The following is a 22,619-nucleotide window of genomic DNA, read 5'->3' as shown; positions in this document are numbered from 1 at the left end:
TTCTTTATCAACGGAAAATATTGTCTCCTCTCCAGTGATCCAGAGAAAAGCTTGACTCAAAACAGGTGGGCTGTTAACTGACAACTTCTTTGATAATTGGTTGTCTTCATTTAGTATGCATTTTATTCATACATCAAGATGATTAACTTAAACGATTCAGGTGGTCAGTTTCAAATTGTGATAAACAGCTCTAGAAATAAATAACAATGATGAAAGCAGCGCTTACTTGCCTGTCACACAAACAGGAGTAACTACTAAAGGTAAGAGCGCGATACAGATCGCAGACGTTATTGATTTGTGTTCTTGAAGGCAAAAATTAACAAGCAACTTTGTGACACTTCCTTGCATGGGAAGGCAGCATCAGAGGGTTTGACCATTGATTGCCCTCCATAAACCCTTTGGCACTAGCTAAGGATCATGTCCTTGTCTGATCTCCTTTCAATTGGCCTGATGGAATGAAAAGACTGAATGATGACTAACAAGCTAACATCTAAAAAGTTAATGGGCTACAAACAGCCGATGATGCACAAATGGAACAGTATGAAAATTGAAATTCATAAAAGGACGACTATAGTCCCCAACTGTTGTTAATATTCATGAGAATGAGCCTAGTATTATACATGCCATTATGTTTACAGTTCATCCATATTCAAGCATTCAAGATAATGTTTGAAGTTCAATGCACAGCAGCAGAGTTCAAGGTACTAGTCTAACATAGTCACATGTTCATACTAAAGCCTGTCATGCCATTTCAGTCAACTATACCCCAATAAGCCAAAATGGATGAATCAACATAGTTTCTTCATTATTTCAACTGACTTATCAACTTTGCGTCAATGTGGCTAGGTGGTTGAATTTGCAAAAAGTCAACCTAGTCAATACAGTTTTTGTCACATTCTAAAGCATATTTTAAAGGCCCAACAGTTAATGAAACTCTTTAAAAGTGTGATAAAATGTGATCTGTGTTATTTCCTGATAGTTTCTGGTTGAAAATACAATCTACACAGGACCTTCTAATCAGCATGTTTGCATGGGTGGGAGTTTTGGCTTTCCAAGGTGAAATCACCATGCGGTAAATTGGTTAATTGACCAATAAGAAAGAGTTCCAAACCTCTCTGCCAATAACAGCTAGTTTCCAGTTTTTCCTTCCTCACTCAGACCACTCCCAGACAGTCCTAACAACATTCTTGCTTGAGAAATAGTTTTTTGCTAAAAATCTATTTCTGCCCATTTTAATGGAAAGCCATTAGGTTTGTTACCCTGAAATGACTTGATGTTGATTAAAAAAAATGGCTGTCATCGGCCTTTAAGCACACAGTACCATAGGGTTTCAAGGTTTGGTATGGGTTGATAGGGGTAGGGGTTCTTAGCCTAAAAAGTTAGAAAATCACTTCAGTATACACCAAAGATCTTTATGAGTCTATTAATTAATTCCAAGGAGACCAAAATGCATTTGTTACATGCAAACTTTACAGATTTCTTGGCAGACCGATTTTACAAGTAAATTAATTCAAAAAGCCAATATTTAAAAACACATCAGCATATTCTCCTGAAATGGCACAAAGAGAATTGCTAAAATATACTGAGTGACATTTAGACCTCCACTCACTCGGAAGTTGAGTCTAGTTGCCTTTAAATTGGATACTTATATTACTTCTTAGACTCGTGCAGAGTTGAAACATTTCATTTTAGCATGCTTGGCAGGGGCTTTGATACTATCTAAATCATCCTTAATTAGAGAGACAGAGCGAAAGAGCACTGTGCTTCAGTATTTCTCTGTGAAGTTAAATGCACAGAAGGAAATCAATAAATCTGAGTGAGGGGGTGTCACGTACAGTCAAAACACAGTGTTTGCCCGCAACCTTGCTCTTTCAACTGTGGTTCCATCTCTTTCACTCTGGTTCACAGGTTTAACTGACATGACAGAAAAGAGGTCAGAGAGCTAGGAAGGAAATCTGCCAGTATTAGCAATGCTTCAGTAATTTGATGGCTGAAAAATGTAAATGGTTTCAGGACCAGGTTTGAAGAATACTGTATTGGTGTTTAAACAGAGGGTAAAATTGGCCTTGCCTGATGGAAAGAGTGCACTTCTGTAGATCTAATAGGATTGGATAGGTGCAAGTTGGGCTTATGACCATGAAACACCTATCCAATTCTTAAATCTACATAAAGTTCCTATGGGTAGGAGCAAAAGGTTGCTTCTCGACAGGTCCAATCTACCAAGTTCAATACAAATAGTTTTCTTAAATCCCTTACCGATCACGTGATCTTGACTGGGGCTCTTTAATGCAGCTCCATTGTCATTATCAGTCCTGAGGTTCATCCTCTGTGTTTTTGTCTGTTTATGGGAGCAAGAAGAGAGAATAATTATACCTGTATGGAACAGAGGACTAAATTGGGCTCTGTGAATTGTAAAGAAATAGATGAGGCGGCAGGTAGCCTACTGGTTAGAGCATTGGGCCAATAACGGAAAGGTTGCTAGATCAAATCCCTGAGCTGACAAGGTAAAACGTCATTCTGCCCCTGAATAAGGCAATTAACCCACTGTTCATAGGCCGTCATTGTAAATAAGAATTTGTTCATATCTGGCTTGCCTAGTTAAATAAAAATAAAAAAATAAAATGAGTTTTCTATACTTGTGATTACATCTTTTATATTTAATTTGTGGTTTGCAATCTACCATCATGGTTTGAATCTATGATTATAAAGTGGTATGAATGTATTCCTTACAAACGCAGACAGAGTCCCTGATTGGCTGACTCAAATTTCCTCTTTCATTGACTCTTCTATGTTAAGACATGTTTTGAATTCTTTGTAAAGCACAATCTCACAGAAATTGTCATTGTTGACTTATTTTCACCCCTCGGTAATCTAATTGAACAGCGGCGGTCAGACTTTTTGTTAAGTTTGGTGGGAAAAACAAATTTAATAAACTAATTCAATTGATATTTAAGTTGTCTAGATTATCTATTTGTGCAACAGGCTAACAATATTTATCTGAATCACATCAGGACAATGATGGACTGTCATTGAAAATGCTTCTAAGCAATGTTCATTCTAATGATCACTCCATTATCAAGACTGCCTGTGAATGTTTGTAGATACTGTATCTAAATAGTCCATAGATTTTCCTCAGTATCTACATTAAGTATCTCCAGTATCTCCTGCATGTTTGTGTGCATGTATGTGTGGAAGCATGTTACATGCGTGAACGTGTGTTAGAGTGATTCACACAACCTGTGAAACCCATTAAAGTTTTGTTCTGTTTCATGGGTGTGTCTTTATTTATAAATCTTTGTTACAAATTTCTCTCTCTCTCTCCGATTCCTCTCCTGTCTCATAGTTTTTTAATCTCTCACCCTAATTCCATATACATCTGATCTGCCACATATCTTCCTGGGTCCTTTATATTCTTCTCATATTTTCCTTTCCTTCGGTCACCCACTGCTTTTTTCTTGAATTCATCTCACATTTCTATTTTTCCATTAGATGGGACCTTGCGAGGTCAGTTTTGATAAAACAGTATTTATTTCGCTTCACTTCCTTTCTGTATAGATTGTGGTATTATACAGAAATACTACCGTTCAGAACTGGTGTTTTCTAGTGTTAGGGAAGAGATTGCAAGTCTTTCAGAGGATCTAGGCTACTGACAGGTTGAAATTAACTAGCACAGTTAAATGTTAATATAATTCCCTTATCTTACTTAAGGTCAATGCAAAGTGGTGTTGGCACAAATTGTCACACAGAAATACAGTTTTCTATAACTGGCCATGCAGAGACATGCATATTCAATAACAATCCTTAGACATTTAATTGACACGTCGTATTCAGGAAAGTAATTGGACATAGAATTTGTATGGGAAAATGCCTATAAAATGTATTGAGCAGTTCTCAATTGTAATTCCAGTTACAATTTAATCCCTGCGCTGACTAAAATCTTAATGAAATTGTCCCTAAAGCGACAACACAGTCCTTCTCTGCATTCCGGGTAAAATGGAATGTACCTTTGTGTCCCCACAGATGTCAGTTTGTCCTTGCATGTTGCTGTTAACTGAGGCACCCTGGGAGGCCATCGAGAGGCAGAGGAGAAATGCATCTTGGGAGTCTCTTTTCCCCACCGAGCTGAAAGAAAACAGGTTCACTCGACCACTATAATCAACGTATCTTTCATATTTACTCAACATGCCCAGGGTGTTCCAGATAATAAAGTATACTGTGTAGCCGCTGCCTACCTCTTGAATTCTCACTGTGCTAAGTGTCTGAAATGTGTCAGAACTGGTCTCAGGACTTAGAAGAATTATAAATGTTTCTAACAGCGCTCAATAAAAAATGGCTTAAGATATCTGGGGCAATAAATCACCTCAAGGAAAGATATGAAGAGATCTGTTTGATAGTTCAGTCAAGTGGGGATTGTTAGGTGTACATGAAGTATGACTTAAAATGGAGAACTCAGTATCTTTAATTCTTCAGACTAAGATGTTGGGGTAGTCCAAAAGTTTTAGAACACCTACTCATTCCAGGGTTTTGCTTTATTTTTACTATTTTATACATTCTAGAATAATAGTGAAGACATCCAAACTATGAAATAACACATATGGAATCATGTAGTAACCAGAAAAGGGTAAAACAAATCAAAATATGTTTTATATTTGAGATTCTTCAAACAGACACCATTTGCCTTGACAGCTTTGCACACTCTTGGCATTCTGTCAACCAGCTTCATGAAGTGGTCACCTGGAAGGCATTTCAATGAACAGGTATGCCTTCTTAAAAGTTAATTTGTGGAATTTCTTTCCTTCTTAATGTGTTTGAGCCAATCAGTTGTGTTGTGACAAGGTAGGGGTGGTATACAGAAGATAGCCCTATTTGGTAAAAGACCAAGTCCAACACCTAAAATAAGTAAAGAGAAATGACAGTCCATCATTACTTTAAGACATGTAGGTCAGTCAGCACGGGACATTTCAAGAACTTTGATAGTTTCTTCAAGTGCAGTTGCAAAAACCATCAAGCGCTATGATGAAACTGGCCCTCATGAGGACAGCCACAGGAATTGAAAACCCAGAGTTACCCCTGCTGCAGAGGATAAGTTCATTAGAGTTACCAGCCTCAGAAATTGCAGCCCAAATAAATGCTTCACGAAGTTCAACAGACACATCAGCATCAATTGTTCAGAGAAGACTGTGAATCAGGCCTCCATGGTCGAATTGCTGCAAAGAAACCACTACTAAAGGACACCAATAAGAAGAAGAGACTTGCTTGGGCCAAGAAAATGGACATTAGACCAGTGGAAATGTGTCTTTTGGTCTGGTGTCCAAATTGGAGATTTTTGGTTCCAACCTTCGTGTCTTTGTGAGATGCGGTGTGAGTGAACGGATGATCTCCGCATGTGTATTTCCCAACGTAAAGCATGGAGGAGGATGTGTTATGGTGTGGGGGTGCTTTGCTGGTGACACTGCCTTGAATTCTAAATATATCCCAGACACACTTAACCAGCATGGCTACCCCAGCATTCAGCAGCAATGTGCCATCCCATCAGGTTTGGTCTTAGTGGGACTATCATTTATTTTCAACAGGACAATGACCCAACACACCTTCAGGCTGTGTAAGGGCTATTTTATCAAGATGGAGAGTGATGGAGTGATGCATCAGATGACCTGGCCTCCACAATCCCCCGACCTCAACCATATTGAGATGGATTGGGATGAGTCGGGCTGCAGAGTGAAGGCAAAGCAGCCACTAAGGGCTCAGCATATGTGACAACTCTTTCAAGACTGTTGGAAAAGCATTCAAGGTAAAGCTGGTTGAGAGAATGCCAAGAGTGTGCAAAGCAGTCAAATAGGGCTCTCTTCTGTATACCCCCCTCCCCCCCACCTTGTAACAACACAACTCATTGGCTCAAATGCATTAAAAAAGGAAAGAAATTCCCCAAATTAACTTTTAAGAAGGCACACCTGTTAATTGAAATGCATTCCTGGTAACCACCTCATGAATCTGGTTGAGAGAATGCCATGCGTGTACAAAACTGTCAAGGCAAAGAGTGTCTATTTAAAGAATTTCAAATATAAAATATATTTTGATTTGTTTAAAACCTTTTTGGATACTATATGATTCCATATGTGTATTTCATAGTTTTGATGTTGTAACGGCCGTCGTTCAAATGAGACCAAGGTGCAGCGGAGGATGTGTTCATCATGAAAGGATTTAATGATCAAATGAACACTATACAAAAGAAACCAAAAAAACGACTAGCAACAGTTCTGTCAGGAACACACTAAACAGAAAACAATCACCCACAAACCCCAAAGGAAAAACAGGCTGCCTATGTATGACTCCCAATCAGCAACAACGAACTACAGCTGTTCCTGATTGAGAGCCACACACGGCCAAACAAAGAAACAAACCAACATAGAAAAATAAACATAGAACGCCCACCCATGTAACACCCTGGCCTAACCAAAATAGAGAACTAAAAACCCCTCGCTATGGCCAGGGCGGTACAGTACCCCCCCCAAAGGTGCGGACTCCGGCCGCAAAACCTGACACTAAAGGGGAGGATCCGGGTGGGCCTTCCTACAGCGGCGGCTCTGGTACGGGCCGTGGACCCCGCTCCACCCTCGGCTTAGCCCACTTAGGTGGCGCCCCTGGCTGCGCCGGAGGACTGGCGGGCGACCCTGGCTGCGCCCGGCTGGCGAGCGACCCTGGCGGCACCCGGCTGGCGGGCGACCCTGGCGGCGACCCTGGCAGCGCCCGGCTGGCGGGCGACTCTGGCGGCTCTGGACAGGCGGGCAACTCTGGCGGCTCCGGACAGGCAGGCGACTCTGGCGGTTCCGGACAGGCGGGCGACTCTGGCGGCTCCGGACTGGCGTGCGGCTCTGGCGGCTCCGGACTGGCGTGCGGCTCTGGCGGCTCCGGACTGGCAGGCGGCTCTGGCGGCTCCGGACTGGCGGGCGGCTCTGGCGCAGGATTCACCAGGCTGGGGAGACATGCAGGAGGCCTGGCTCTGGGCGCAGGCACAGGACTCACCAGGCTGGGGAGACCCACAGGAGGCCTGGTCCGAGGAGGAGGCACAGGGTGTACCAGGATGGGGAGACCCACTGGAGGCCTGGTCCTGGGAGGAGGCACAGGATAAACCGGGCTGTGGGGGAGCACTGGAGTTCTGGTACATAGGCTTGCCACCCATACTCCAGGCTGAATGCCCACTTTTGCCCGGCACGGGCGGAGCGCAGGCATAGGCCGAACTGAGCCCTCCCGGCGCCCCGGAGACACAGTGCGCAGCGCCGGTGCAGGATAGCCTGGACTGAGACAGCGCACCGGAGACCAGATGCGCTGAGCTGGAACACTCCGACCTGCCTCGATGCCCACTCTCGCATGGCACTTGCGGGGGGCTGGCATGTAGCGCACCGGGCTCTCCACGCGTACTGGGGACACCATGTGCTTTATCGCATAACACGGTGCCTGACCAGTACTACGCTGCCTTCCGTAAGCACGGGGAGTTGGCTCAGGTCTCCAACCTGACTCTGCCACACTCCCCGTGTGCCCCCCCCAATTTTTTGGGGGGCTGCCTCTCGTGCCTGTTGCGCTCCCTTGCCTCATACCAGCGCCTCTCAGCTATCGCTGCTTCGATCTCCCACTGCGGGCGGCGATACTCCCCAGCCTAAGCCCAGGGTCCTTTACCGTCCAGTAATTCCTCCCACTTCCAGGAATCCTGAACGCTCTTCTCCTGGTGCTGCTCCTTCCTCCGCTGCTTGGTCCTTTTCTGGTGGGTGATTCTGTAATGGCCGTCGTTCAAATGAGACCAAGGTGCAGCGGAGGATGTGTTCATCATGAAAGAATTTAATGATCGAATGAACACTATACAAAAGAAACCAAAAAAACGACTAGCAACAGTTCTGTCAGGAACACACTAAACAGAAAATAATCACCCACAAACCCCAAAGGAAAATCAGGCTGCCTATGTATGACTCCCAATCAGCAACAACGAACTACAGCTGTTCCTGATTGAGAGCCACACACGGCCAAACAAAGAAACAAACTAACATAGACAAATAAACATAGAATGCCCACCCATGTAACACCCTGGCCTAACCAAAATAGAGAACTAAAAACCCCTCTCTATGGCCAGGGCGTTACAGATGTCTTCTCTATTATTCTACAATGTAGAAAATAGACAAAAATACACAAAAATCCTTGAATGAGTAGGTGTTCTAAAACCTTTTACCGGTAGTGTACAGTCGTGGCCAAAAGTTTTGAGAATGACACAAATATTAATTTTCACAGTATGCTGCCTCAGTTTGTATGATGGCAATTTGCATATACTCCAGAATGTTAAGAAGAGTGATCAGATGAATTGCAATTAATTGCAAAGTCCCTCTTTGCCAAGCAAATGAACTGAATCCCCCAAAAACATTTCCACTGCATTTCAGCCCTGCCACAAAAGGACCAGCTGACATCATGTCAGTGATTCTCTCATTAACACAGGTGTAAGTGTTGACGAGGACAAGGCTGGAGATCACTCTGTCATGCTGATTGAGTTCGAATAACAGACTGTAAGCTTCAAAAGGAGGGTGCTGCTTGGAATCATTGTTCTTCCTCTGCCAACCATGGTTACCTGCAAGGAAACATGTGCCGTCATCATTGCTTTGCACAAAAAGGGCTTCACATGCAAGGATATTGCTGCCAGTAAGATTGCACCTAAATCAACCATTTATCGGATCATCAAGAACTTCAAGGAGAGCGGTTCAATTGTTGTGAATAAGGCTTCAGGGCACCCAAGAAAGTCCAGCAAGCACCAGGACCGTCTCCTAAAGTTGATTCAGCTGTGGGTACGGGGCACCACCAGTACAGAGCTTTCTCAGGAATGGCAGCAGGCAGGTGTGAGTGCATCTGCATGCACAGTGAGGCGAAGACTTTTGGAGGATGGCCTGGTGTCAAGAAGGGCAGCAAAGAAGCCACTTCTCTCGGGAGTGGGCTCACTCACAATTTTGCCTAATAACACAGCCATGAATAAAGAATGGTACCAACACATGCTCCCAGAGCAACTTCTCCCAACCATCCAGGAACAGTTTGGTGACAAACAATGCCTTTTCCAGCATGATGGAGCACCTTGCCATAAGGCAAAAGTGATAACTAAGTGGCTCATGGAAAAAATCCGATGTTTTGGGTCCATGGCCTGGAAACTCCCCAGACCTTAATCATTTGAGAACTTGTGGTTAACCCTCAAGAGGCGGGTGGACAAACAGAAACCCACAAATTCTGACAAACTCCAAACATTGACTATGCAAGAATGGGCTGCCATCAGTCAGGATGTGGCCCAGAAGTTAATTTACAGCATGCCAAGGCAGACTGCAGAGGTCTTGAAAAAGAAGAGTCAACACTGCAAATATTGACTCTTTGCATCAACTTCATGTAATTGTCAATAAAAGCCTTTGACACTCATGAAATGCTTGTAATTATACTTCAGTATTCCATAGCAACATCTGACAAAATTATCTAAAGACACTGAAGCAGCAAACTTTATGGAAATGAATATTTGTGTCATTCTCAAAACTTTTGGCTACGCCAGTATACAGTTGAATCGGAAGTTACATACACTTTAAACAGCTTGGAAAATTCCAGAAAAGGATGTCATAGCTTTAGAAGCTTCTGATAGGCTAATTGACATCATTTGAGTCAATTGAAGGTCTACCTATGGATATATTTCAAGGTCTACCTTCAAACTCAGTACATCTTCGCTCATAGGAAAAATCATAGGAAAATCAAACGAAATCAGCCAAGACCTCAGAAAGAAAATTGTAGACCTCCACAAGTTTGGTTCATCCTTGGGAGCAATTTCCAAATGCCTGAAGGTACCACATTCATCTGTACAAACAATAGTACACAAGTATAAACACCATGGGACCACGCAGCCGTCATACCGCTCAGGAAGGAGAAGCGTTCAGTCTCCTTGAGATGAACGTACTTTGGTGCGAAAAGTGCAAATCAATCCCACAACAACAGCAAAGGACCTTGTGTAGATGCTGGAGGAAAAAGGTACAAAATGATCTAGATCCACAGTAAAACGAGTCCTGTAACGACATAACCTGAAAGGCCGCTGAGCAAGGAAGAAGCCACTGCTCCAAAACTACCATAAAAAAGCCAGACTTCGGTTTGCAACTGCACATGGGGACAAAGATCATACTTTTTGGAGAAATGTCCTCTGGTCTGATGAAACAAAAATTGAACTGTTTGGCCATAATGACCATTGTTATGTTTGGAGGAAAAAGGGGGAGGCTTGCAAGCCGAAGAACACCATCCCAACCGTGAAGCACGGGGGCGGCAGCATCATGTTGTGGGGGTGCTTTGCTGCAGGAGGGACTGGTGCACTTCACAAAATAGATGGCATCATGAGGCAGGAAAATTATGTGGATACATTGAAGCAACATCTCAAGACATCAGTCAGGAAGTTAAAGCTTGGTTGCAAATGGGTCTTCCAAATGGACAATGACCCAAAGTATACCTCCAATGTTGTGGCAAAATGGCTTAAGGACAACAAAGTTAAGGTATTGGAGTGGCCATCACAAAGCCTTCACTTCGATCCTATTGAAAGTTTGTGGGCAGAACTGGAAAAGCGTGTGTAAGCACGCACAACCTGACTCATTTACACCAGGTCTGTCAGGAGGAATGGGCCAAAATTCACCCAACTTATTCTGGGAAGGTTGTGGAAGGCTGCCGGAAACATTTGACCCAAGTACTATTTGAGTGTATGTAAACTTCTGACCCGCTGGGAAGGAATCTGATGAAATAAATAAAAGCTGAAATAAATAATTCTCTCTACTATTATTTTGACATTTCACATTCTTAAAATAAAGTGGTGATCCTAACTGACCTAAGACAGTAAAGTTTTACTAGGATTAAATATCAGGAATTGTGAAAAACTGAGTTTAAATGTATTTGGCTAAGGTGTATGTAAACTTCTGACTTCAACTGTGTATATATATATATATATATATATATATCTATATATATATATATATATATATATATATATATATATATACACACATATTGAACCTCTTTTTGGTCAGGCACAGACTATTGTACCTTCATACTTTCATTTTTTTTTTCTTAACCGGTACCGGTTACCTCCAAACGTGTCCTGTGTCACTTGTGGGGGTCGTAGAGAAAAACAAAAGTAATTTCCCCTTTCCACAGTGGAGTCCCATTAGTTTGTAGCTCAAACGATCCGGACGCTACCAAATAGAATTGGTACATCGACCGTACCGACTTTAGACGAGTCTACTGACACTTGTGGGGGCCGTAGAGCAAAACTGAGTTTGTAGGCCAAACCGTTCGGACGCAACAGACATTTAAGGTGAGAAGACACATTTTTGGAATGTCTCATGGGCTGAATAACACAGCTCTAGCTCTGCTACCTTAGACCGCAGATGAGGAATTGCGATACTAGTGGTTTTGATGGATTGAGGCGCATCCAATGCAAAACAAACAGATCTCTCGTTTAAACTGACGGATTTTGATGGGGATTTTAATGTAATGCAACTTAGATTGATGCACAGGTGCGTCAATCGACTCTAGGGGGTTTAAGCAGAGAATCTGATGTTGGATTTCATTGATTTTAATCATTACTGCATCTCTGGTTACGAATATCAAAATCAACTTTAAGTGAAAAGTGACAGTATATTTCGGCCTTTGTGGTAAATATGACCAACGCATTTCAATAAAGCAAAGCATTATTTTGTAATTAATGAAATGTTACATTGTCTTGGTGCCTCTCAAAAACATTATTTTCCCAGCAGTAAAACAGTCAACATGACTTCTCAGCTACCTAACCTAAACAATATAAAAGCCTTACCTGTCCATTCGATGACCTTCACTTTTCCTCCTCTCCTTTTTGTCGGACTTTGCCTGCTTCCCACCCAAGAGAGATCCAAGCTTTGGCTCCTTCTTCTGCTCCTTTTCCTTTTGAGTATCTACGTTTTTGCCACTCGGAGCAGGGAGCTTGTTCTTGCGGAATCCGAACCAGTTTGCCAGGGATGACATGGATTTCTGCTTAGTTTCAGTTGTCTTCTCCTGCTCCTGAGATTTCTGCAAATTCTCCTTGATTCCCATCATGACCTTCTCCTCGATGGTGGACTGCCTCTCTGGTTCCCCATGGATGGGTTCACAGAAGGTGCTAGAGAGCTGTTTCTCAGTCTGGAGATGTGATGTTGAGTTTAACCTCTTGTGTTTCAGATCAAATCGATCACTGGAAACCCCCAGATGTGGAGGTAGTGGCAAGCCTTCCTCAATCATGAAATTGTTAACGTGGGATCTGTTCATGGGACAATGGTAGCTGTTAGAGCAACTCATACTACCCCAAAATACATCACCAAGAGAGTTCAAAGAGCTTCCTGAGTTAGTTTTGATGTGAGTACGGACTTTTCCTGACCTGCTGACGTTTGGTCTGTCCATGTAACGTGCTCCGAAGCTTTGACTGCGAGCCTTTGCTCCGTTCATGCCCATAACTGGGTGGATAGGAGGCCGGGTAGAGACTGAGACTGAGCGCTTGAATAGCCAGCCCTCTTCATCAAATCCCCAGTCCAAAGTTACACCATTCTCTGCTGCTGTAGGTGGGAGTGCAGGCTCCTCTAGTGAGCTACAACGGGTCTTGAGATTTCTCCTAGCCTTGGCTACAGCTGCATTGACACAGTGCATCATTGGACGTGTGTAGGTGTCCTGGTAGAAGTTTTCAAAAGTCTGCACTCCCTTTGTAGCAGTGTTAACTGTGGAGTTGTTGCCCGGCTTTGAGGTTGACTCATTGGTTTTGGAGCCAACAAGAATGGATGACTTCACTACCCTGGTCACAGAATGTTGAGAGTTACTAACTATGTCATGGCAGAGAAGAGATGCTGAGGCCTGAGGTAAGAGCTCTGTACTTTGTGGCTCACCATTGCTTTGCTGGGACACAGGTAAACAGCCCTGGTTTGGCACCACAAAGGGGACACTATTTTCCTGATGGGAGGCTTGTGCCACAGTCCAGCTCATTGAGGATAGGGAATAGGCTGTTTCCGTAGATTCTTGAATAGGGGTAGAAGTTGGTAAGGGATGGTGAACTTTGGTAGGGACCCGTTTCGGTGACCTTTTCATCTCAGAGCCCATTTTGGGATCCATATGACGAGTGTCTTGCATTTTGATGGGGGCTTGAGCTTGCTTTTGTAAAATAGATGAATGATGACTTGACTGAGATTTGGTGCTACTGGTGGTTGCCTTCACGGTGCAAGAGGTTTGGGGCTGAACCACAGGCTTATGCGCCTGAGGTATTGAGTCATAACCCGGTTGTGTCAGTAGGGAGGTGGTCTGACCTGGTGGGGGTGGAGGAGAAAGGGACTTGATATCATTGCGAGGGGGATCGGAGTGCTGGTCTTGCTGTCTCTGTTTGAGTGGAAAGCAGGCTGAATTGTTGGAGTTGGGGGCTTTTGCTGCACAGTCATTCCTTGATGGGAGTTTGGAGACTGGTTGGGATACTTTAGATGGACTCTTGGGGTAATCATTCAGCCCAGGTGGCTTAAATACCTTGACCAGTTTCTGAGGTGAAGAAGAAGGGGAGCTCTGTACTGTATTCTCAAGTGGCCCTGAAGTTCTTGCACCAGTAGCATTCTTACCTTTCTCAAACATTTGTACTGATGCCTTTGCTGGACCAGGTGCCTTGCTGAGGTAAGTCTTTGTGCCAGGGCCACTGGACCCAGGAGTGTTCAAGTGGTTCTTGGACCTTTGATTGACCTTTATCAGCTTCTGATGTAGAGGCTGGTGCAGCGTGGCCTGGTCTGGGCCTCCGTCCGCACTCTTGCTTCGGAGGAAAAAGGCCTTCTTTGCTGAGTTGCAGGCCTTAGGCTTTGCTTTCCTCTGTCGGGACTCCAAAATGGTGTAGTCCTTGATATCAATTTCACCCTGGCTGTTCGGCTCTCTGTAATGCTTCGTATCCATGGAAGCACTGCGCTGTCTGACCTCACTAACCCAACTCAGAGCTCTGGATGCTGAATGATGAATGGGTAGTCTCACTTCCCTAGCTCCTGTCTCTAGTTGTTTGTCTGTAACTTTTTCTTGTGGCTGTTTAACACTCTCTGGCCTCAAATTGCAATTGTCCATAACATTCCAGTTTGTAAAGGCAGACTGCTTGTCTTTTTCTATCCAGTTTGTATTCTCAAGTCCACTCACAGTTGTAGGGGTCGCCGTTGGGCTAAGTCCAGGCTTCAGTGTCGGACCCTTGAGCAAGAAGACGTCTTTGATAGGTGAGAGGGAGTTGCTGGTACTTCTTACGAGTCTTACAGGCTCCTCTTGGGAGTTGTAGTCCGTAAAGCTCTTTTCCCCTTGTGCCATTCCCAATTCAGACGCAGGCTGTCCTTCCAGATGGTGAGTGTCTTTGATGGGTGGGCAGCAGGACTCCCTGACTGGGGATTGAGGCGATTCATCATCTGCATCGTCCGAGTCAGAGATTAAGGTACTGACTCCTGCTCCTGGCTTGAAAGGCTTTCCCTTTGCCAATGCGGGCAGTACCCCTATGGGCCCACACTTGACCCCTAGAGAGTATATGCCCTCGTTGTAGGTCATGCAGTTCTTGAAATGTGACGTGGAGGCAAGTGAAGATGGCTCCTGGGGAGCTGGGCTGCGCATTTGGAGCCTCCTTAGGCCCTTCAGAATGTGGCCCTCTTTCCAGCTTAGGTCCGGCTGCTCTGCTGAGACAGAGCAATAAGTTGCACTCATCCTCTTCTCTCGATTTATTGCAGACTGTTACAAAAGAGAAAGAAAATTTAGTTATCAACAAGAAAAAAACAAGACATTGGAATTCATTGATGAATGTTGAGGAACCTTCCTGCATAGTAACTTATTACAAGTTTACTTCACTGTACGCAACAGCAATTTGTTTAAGATCAGACTGGGAGACTCACCTGCTTGGTGGAGCCGCGTCCTTCTGCCCAAGTATGTGAGCCACTGGAGTACTCACTACAGGCACTGGATAAGGAGGCCTCACTGCCACTGCAGCTACTGCGTGGACAGGTCAGACTCAGCAGGCTGGGCCACCTCCCTGCAGGAACACCTGCCTTCCCATTCCGTTGGACCTCCTGAAAAATAAGGAGTGCGTTCAGAAATTCAATTCAATCTTTACTGCCCCTGGAGAGTAGATAGTGATCCAGGCACCTACTGCTCAGTACGATAAAAAGTAACAATTAATGTGCAGCAGAAGAGGCCATAGTACTATCAACAGTTGAAGTCGGAAGTTTACACACACTTACGTTGGAGTCATTAAAACTCGTTTTTCAAGCACTCCACAAATTTGTTGTTAACAAACTATAGTTTTGGCAAGTCGGTTAGGAAATCTACTTTGTGCATGACAAAAGTCATTTTTCCAAAAATTGTTTAAAAACAGATGATTTAACTTATAATTCACTGTATCACAATTCCAGTGGGTCAGAAGTTTACATTTAGTAAGTTGAATGTGCTTTTAAACAGCTTGGAAAATTCCAGAAAATTATGTCATGCTTTAGAAGCTTCTGATAGGCTAATTGACATCATTTGAGTCAATTGCAGGTGTACCTGTGGAGGTATTTCAAGGCCTACCTTCAAACTCAGTGCCTCTTTGCTTGACATCATAGGAAAATCAAAAGAAATCAGCAAAGACCTCAAAAAAATGTGTATCCCTCCACAAGTCTGGTTCATCATTGGGAGCAATTTCCAAATACCTGAAGGTACCACGTTCATCTGTACAAACAATAGTACGCAACTATAAACACCATGGGACCACGCAGCCATCATACCGCTCAGGAAGGAGACACATTCTGTCTCCTAGAGATAAATGTACTTTGATGCGAAAAGTGCAAATCATTCCCAGAACAACAGCAAAGGACCTTGTGAAGATGCTGGAGGAGACATGAACTAAAGTATCTATATCCACAGTGAAACGAGTCCTATATCGACATAACCTGAAAGGCCGCTGAGCAAGGAAGAAGTCACTGCTCCAAAACCTCCATAAAAAAGCCAGACTTCGGTTTGCAACTGCACATGGGGACAAAGATTGTACTTTTTGGAAAAATGTCCTCTGGTCTTATGAAACAAAAATAGAACTGTTTGGCCATAATGACCACCGCTTGCAAGCCGAAGAACACCATCCCAACCGTGAAGCACGGGTGTGGCAGCATCATGTTGTGGGGGTGCTTTGCTCCAGTAGTGACTGGTGCACTTCACAAAATAGATGGCATCATGAGGCAGGAAAATTATGTGGATATATTGATGCAGCATCTCAAGACATCAGTCAGGAAGTTAAAGCTTGGCCGCAAATGTGTCTTTCAAATGGACAATGACACCAAGCATACCTCCAATGTTGTGGCAAAATGGCTTAAGGACAACAGAGTCAAAGTATTGGAGTGGCCAACACAAAGCCCTGACCTCAATCCTATAGAAAATGTGTGGGCAAGGAGGCCTACAAACCTGACTCAGTTACACCAGCTCTGTCAGGAGGAATGTGCTGAAATTCCCCCAATTTATTGTGGGACGCTTGTGGAAGGCTACCCAAAATGTTTGACCCAAGTTAAACAGTTTAAAGGCAATGCTACCAAATACTGATTGAGTGTATGTAAACTTCTGACCCACTGGGAATGTGATGAAAGAAATTAAAGCTGAAATAAATAATTCTCTCTACTATTATTCTGACATTTCACATTCTTAAAATAAAGTGGTGATCCTAACTGACCCAAGACTGGACATTTGTACTTGGATTAAATGTCAGGAATTGTGAAAAACTGAATTTAAATGTATTTGCCTAAGGTGTATGTAAACTTCCGACTTCAACTGTACATACAGAGGCTTGCGAAAGTATTCACCCCACTTGGCCATTTCCTATTTTGTTGCCTTAAAACCTGGAATTAAAATAGATTTTGGGAGGTGGTTGTATCATTTGATTTCCACAACATGCCTACCACTTTTAAGGTTGGAAATATTTTTAATTGTGAAACAAGAAATAAGACAAAAAAAAACAGAAAACTTGAGCGTGCATAACTGTTCACCCCCCCCCCCCCCCCCCCAAAGTCAATACTTTGTAGAGCGAACTTTTGCAGAAATTACAGCTGCAAATCTCTTGGGGTATGTCTCTATAAGTTTGGCACATCTAGCCACTGGGATTCTTTCCCATTCTTCAAGGCAAAACTGCTCCAGCTCCTTCAAGTAGGATGGGTTCCACTGGTGTACAGCAATCTTTAAGTAATACCACAGATTCTCAATTGGATTGAGGTCTGGGCATTGACTAGGCCATTCCAAGACATTTAAATGTTTCCCCTAAAACCACTCGAGTGTTGCTTTAGCAGTATGCTTAGGGTCAATGTCCTGCTGGAAGGTGAACCTCCGTCCCAGCCTCAAATCTCTGGAAGACAGGTTTTCCTCAAGAATTTCCCTGTATTTAGCTCCATCCATCAGTCCTTCAATTCTGACCAGTTTCCCAGTACCTGCCGATGAAAAACTGTGGGGGATGGTATTCTCGGGGTGATGAGAGGTGTTGGGTTTGCGCCTGACATTGCGTTTTCCTTGATGGCCAAAATGCTCAATTTTAGTCTTATCTGACCAGAGTACCTTCTTCCATATGTTTGGGGAGTCTCCCACACGTGTTTGCTTATTTTTTTCTTTAACCTGTTGGGAATAGGGGGCAGTATTGAAACGGCTGGATAAAAAACGTACCCGATTTAATCTGGTTACTACTCCTGCCCAGTAACTAGAATATGCATATAATTATTGGCTTTGGATAGAAAACACTCCAAAGTTTCTAAAACTGTTTGAATGGTGTCTGTGAGTATAACAGAACTCAAATGGCAGGTCAAAACCTGAGAGATTCCTTTACAGGAAGTGGCCTGTCTGACCATTTATTGTCTTTCTTTGACATCTCATCCCATTACAAAGGATCTCTGCGGTAACGTGACACTTCCCACGGCTCCAATAGGCTCTCAGAGCCCGGGAAAAACCTGAATGTCGTCATTTCAGCCCCAGGCTGAAACACATTATCGCCTTTCTCAAGTGGCCGATCAAGGGACTGTGGGCTTAGGCGCGTGCAGTGGCCGCCCCCGTCTTTGTGTTTTTTCCTCTGTTTGCCGAAAAGGAGATTCCCAGTCGGAATATTATCGCTTTTGTACGAGATAAATTGCATAAAAATTGATTTTAAACAGTGGTTGACATGCTTCGAAGTACGGTAATGGAATATTTTGAATTTTTTTGTCACGAATTGCGCCATGCCCGCGACCCTGATTTACCATTTCGGATAGTGTCTGGGACGCACGAACAAAACGCCGCTATTCGGATATAACGATGGATTATTTTGGACCAAACCAACATTTGTTATTGAAGTAGCAGTCCTGGGAGTGCATTCTGACGAAGACAACAAAAGGTAATCAAACTTTTGTAATAGTAAATCTGATTTTCATGAAGGCTAAACTTGCCGGGTGTCTAAATAGCTAGCCCGTGATGGCTGGGCTATGTACTTAGAATATTGCAAAATGTGCTTTCACCAAAAAGCTATTTTAAAATCAGACATATCGAGTGCATAGAGGAGTTCTGTATCTATAATTCTTAAAATAATTGTTATGCTTTTTGTGAACGTTTATCGTGAGTAATTTTGTAAATTGTTGTAAATTCCCCGGAAGCTTGCTAGTTCTGAACGTCACATGCTAATGTAAAAAGCTGTTTTTTGATATAAATATGAACTTGATTGAACAAAACATGCATGTATTGTATAACATAATGTCCTAGGGTTGTCATCTGATGAAGATCATCAAAGGTTAGTGCTGAATTTAGCTGTCTTCTGGGTTTTTGTGACATTATATGCTAGCTTGAAAAATGGGTGTCTGATTATTTCTGGCTGGGTACTCTGCTGACATAATCTAATGTTTTGCTTTCGTTGTAAAGTCTTTTTGAAATCGGACAGTGTGGTTAGATTAACGAGAGTCTTGTCTTTAAATAGCTGTAAAATAGTCATATGTTTGAGAAATTGAAGTAATAGGATTTTTAAGGTATTTGAAACACGCGCCACTGGATTACACTGGCTGTTACGTAGGTGGGACGATTACGTCCCGCCTAGCCCATAGAGGTTAAGCAATGGATTGTTTCTGGCCACTCTTCCATAAAGCCCAGCTCTGTGGAGTGTATGGCTACATCTAGACGTTCCGCTAGCGGAACACCTGCTCCAATATCCAATGATAGGCGTGGCGCGAATTACAAATTCCTCAAAAATACAAAAACTTCAATTTTTCAAACATATGACTATTTCACAGCATTTTATAGACAAGACTCTCCTTTATCTAACCACACTGTCCGATTTCAAAAAGGCTTTACAACGAAAGCAAAACATTAGATTATGTCAGCAGAGTACCAAGCCAGAAATAATCAGACACCCATTTTTCAAGCTAGCATATAATGTCACAAAAACCCAGAAGACAGCTAAATGCAGCACTAACCTTTGATGATCTTCATCAGATGACACACCTAGGACATTATGTTATACAATACATGCATGTTTTGTTCAATCAAGTTCATATTTATATAAAAAAACCGCTTTTTACATTAGCATGTGACGTTCAGAACTAGCATACCCCCCGCAAACTTCCGGGGAATTTGCTAACAATTTACTAAATTACTCACGATAAACGTTCACAAAAAGCATAACAATTATTTTAAGAATTATAAATACAGAACTCCTCTATGCACTCGATATGTCCGATTTTAAAATAGCTTTTTGGTGAAAGCACATTTTGCAATATTCTAAGTACATTGCCCAGCCATCACGGGCTAGCTATTTAGACACCCGGCAAGTTTAGCACTCACCAATATCAGATTTACTATTATAAAAGTTTGATTACCTTTTGTTGTCTTCGACACTAGAAAAGCTTAACCAAGTTACATTATTCCCAAAGGGTCGTTACAGCTGTAATTCAGACAAAAAAACACTTCACCCAAGCACTGATATTTAACCCTTTCTCCTAGGCTGAGTCTCCTCCTCCACAAGCGAACAGCCAATGCATCCCTGTTGCTAGACAGAACCTTCCTTTCTTCCTCACTTTATCTGACCTGACCTTTACCCCAAAGTACTCACTCCTCCCCAACTCAAGGCTGTCATGGTTATTGATACCAGACTGTGTCTCTTTTGCTCCCAGAGGATCCCTGATGGCTAACAATAACATATCCTGACATAATGTAAAAGTTATTCATTACCCTCTCTCCCTCAGGAACATTTGTTTGTTTCTAAGATCTCCACCCATCTCCCCTTATCAATGCCTGCCACATATAATTGCTTCCCTGCACTTAACACATTCCAAGTTTAGTTGCACCCACTATATACCTTCCTCCTATAACCCTTAACATCTGTTGTAGACCCTCAACCTTATCACTCCATCAGTGACATGAATAAGTAACATTTCATATTCTCAGAACCCAACAACTTCTTACCTGATAGTTTAATTGTTTATTAAACACATTGCAATTCCGCACAGAGGTTAAAATGCTTGTTGGTTCATATAACCAAATATCTGTAACCAAATATTGTTGATGATTAAAGTTGTGTGTAACCAATCTATTCTTCCACAAGTCAGTTTTGTGCTCTTGCAAATAATGCCTTGTATTGTATTCAATAGATCAACTCACTGCTTTGCACAATGAACAACCGAGATGGTACCCTGTGGCTCTCTGTTTCTATGTCACAGAACTAGAAGAATCAATATGCTGAATGCGTCGCTGTCTCTTTCCATCCAAAGGCTAATTGAGGAGGGGAATGAGTGAATGCCCACCTCTACAAGGTGGGCATTCACTCGTCTTCTCTATCTGTGCAGGCAGACAAACGTTGGTATGTCATTATTATGTATTGTTGGAGACATGGTCAATAGTCAAAAACTAAGGCCGAGATTCAATCCAATTAACGTTATAGCGCAGGGCACTATAACAGAACCAACTCAGTGGCCTTGTGGTTAGCATGTCAGCCTGAGATGGAAGGTTGGAGGGTGATGCCTGGCCGTGTCATGCCAGACGTAAAAATGTGACCCGATGAGTCTCTGCTTGGCACTCGGCATAAAGAAGATAGATTGCGGGTAAGGCCCTGCAATAGACTCGTATCCTGTCCAGGGGTGTACTTGTATGTCAAGCTGCCTCATCTACAGGAGATTGCAACAGCAGCCTATGAAGAGTTTTGGCTCACACAAGCCAAGGCTACTTACTTTTGACTTACTATAACAGACTTTTAAAGGTAATTTACCCTTGAGCTGACATGCGCAACGTTTAAAATGCTGTTAAAAGGCGCATTGTCGACTGTAGAGTGCCCTCTGCTATAACACCAAATGGATTGAATCTCAGTTTCTGAATGATCTCAGTCCCAAGACAAAGATCTACAGTCGTAGGCAAAAGTTTTGAGAATGGCACAAATATTAATTTCCACAAAGTTTGCTGCTTCAGTTTCTTTAGATAATTTTGTCAGATGTTACTATGGAATACTGAAGTATAATTACAAGCATTTCATGAGTGTCAAAGGCTTTTATTGACAATTACATGAAGTTGATGCAAAGAGTCAATATTTGCAGTGTTGACCCTTCTTTTTCAAGACCTCTGCAATCTGCCTTGGCATGCTGTCAATTAACTTCTGGGCCACATCCTAACTGATGGCAGCCCATTCTTGCATAATCAATGCTTGGTGTTTGTCAGAATTTGTGGGGTTCTGTTTGTCCACCTGCCTCTTGAGGATTAACCTCAAGTTCACAATGGGATTAAGGTCTGGGGAGTTTCCTGGCCATGGACCCAAAATATCAGTTTTGTTCCCCGAGCCACTTAGTTATCACTTTTGCCTTATGGCAAGGTGCTCCATCATGCTGGAAAAGGCATTGTTTGTCACCAAACTTTTCCTGGATGGTTGGGAGAAGTTGCTCTCGGAGGATGTGTTGGTACCATTCTTTATTCATGGCTGTGTTCTTAGGCAAAATTGTGAGTGAGCCCACTCCCTTGGCTGAGAAGCAACCCCACACATGAATGGTCTCAGGATGCTTTACTGTTGGCATGACACAGGACTGATGGTAGCGCTCACCTTGTCTTCTCCGGAGAAGCTTTTTTCCGGATGCCCCAAACAATCGGAAAGGGGATTCATCAGAGAAAATTACATTACCCCAGTCCTCAGCAGTTCAATCCCTGTACCTTTTGCAGAATATCAGTCTGTCCCGGATGTTTTTCCTGGAGAGAAGTGACTTCTTTGCTGCCCTTCTTGACACCAGGCCATCCTCCAAAAGTCTTTGCCTAACTGTGCATGCAGATGCACTCACACCTGCCTGCTGCCATTCCTGAGCAAGCTCTGTACTGGTGGTGCCCCGATCCCGCAGCTGAATCAACTTTAGGAGACGGTCCTGGTGCTTGCTGGACTTTCTTGGGCGCCCTGAAGCCTTCTTCACAACAATTGAACCGCTCTCCTTGAAGTTCTTGATGATCCGATAAATGGTTGATTTAGGTGCAATCTTACTGGCAGCAATATCCTTGTCTGTGAAGCCCTTTTTGTGCAAAGCAATGATGACGGCACGTGTTTCCTTGCAGGTAACCATGTTTGACAGAGGAAGAACAATGATTCCAAGCAGCATCCTCCTTTT

General features: G+C 43.1%; 1 protein-coding gene across 1 annotated transcript in view; it reads right to left on the bottom strand.

Moving 5' to 3' along the window:
• The window catches only part of LOC106581696 (nck-associated protein 5), a 157,725-nt gene that overhangs the window by 31,269 nt on the left and 103,837 nt on the right, over positions 1 to 22,619 (bottom strand). The window contains exons 8-11 of the mRNA XM_014163934.3: positions 14,922 to 15,095; positions 11,849 to 14,760; positions 4,005 to 4,122; positions 2,257 to 2,338 (exon numbers count right to left, since the gene is read on the bottom strand). Coding sequence (XP_014019409.2) covers positions 2,257 to 2,338; positions 4,005 to 4,122; positions 11,849 to 14,760; positions 14,922 to 15,095 — 3,286 coding nt within the window. The remainder of the gene's footprint in view (positions 1 to 2,256; positions 2,339 to 4,004; positions 4,123 to 11,848; positions 14,761 to 14,921; positions 15,096 to 22,619) is intronic.

This window comes from Salmo salar, chromosome 21 (assembly GCF_965601325.2).
Source record: "Salmo salar chromosome 21, fSalSal1, whole genome shotgun sequence".
In the NCBI taxonomy this organism is placed as follows: domain Eukaryota; kingdom Metazoa; phylum Chordata; class Actinopteri; order Salmoniformes; family Salmonidae; genus Salmo; species Salmo salar.
Note: the sequence above shows the minus strand (reverse complement) of the source record. Positions and strands in the feature narration are given on the sequence as shown.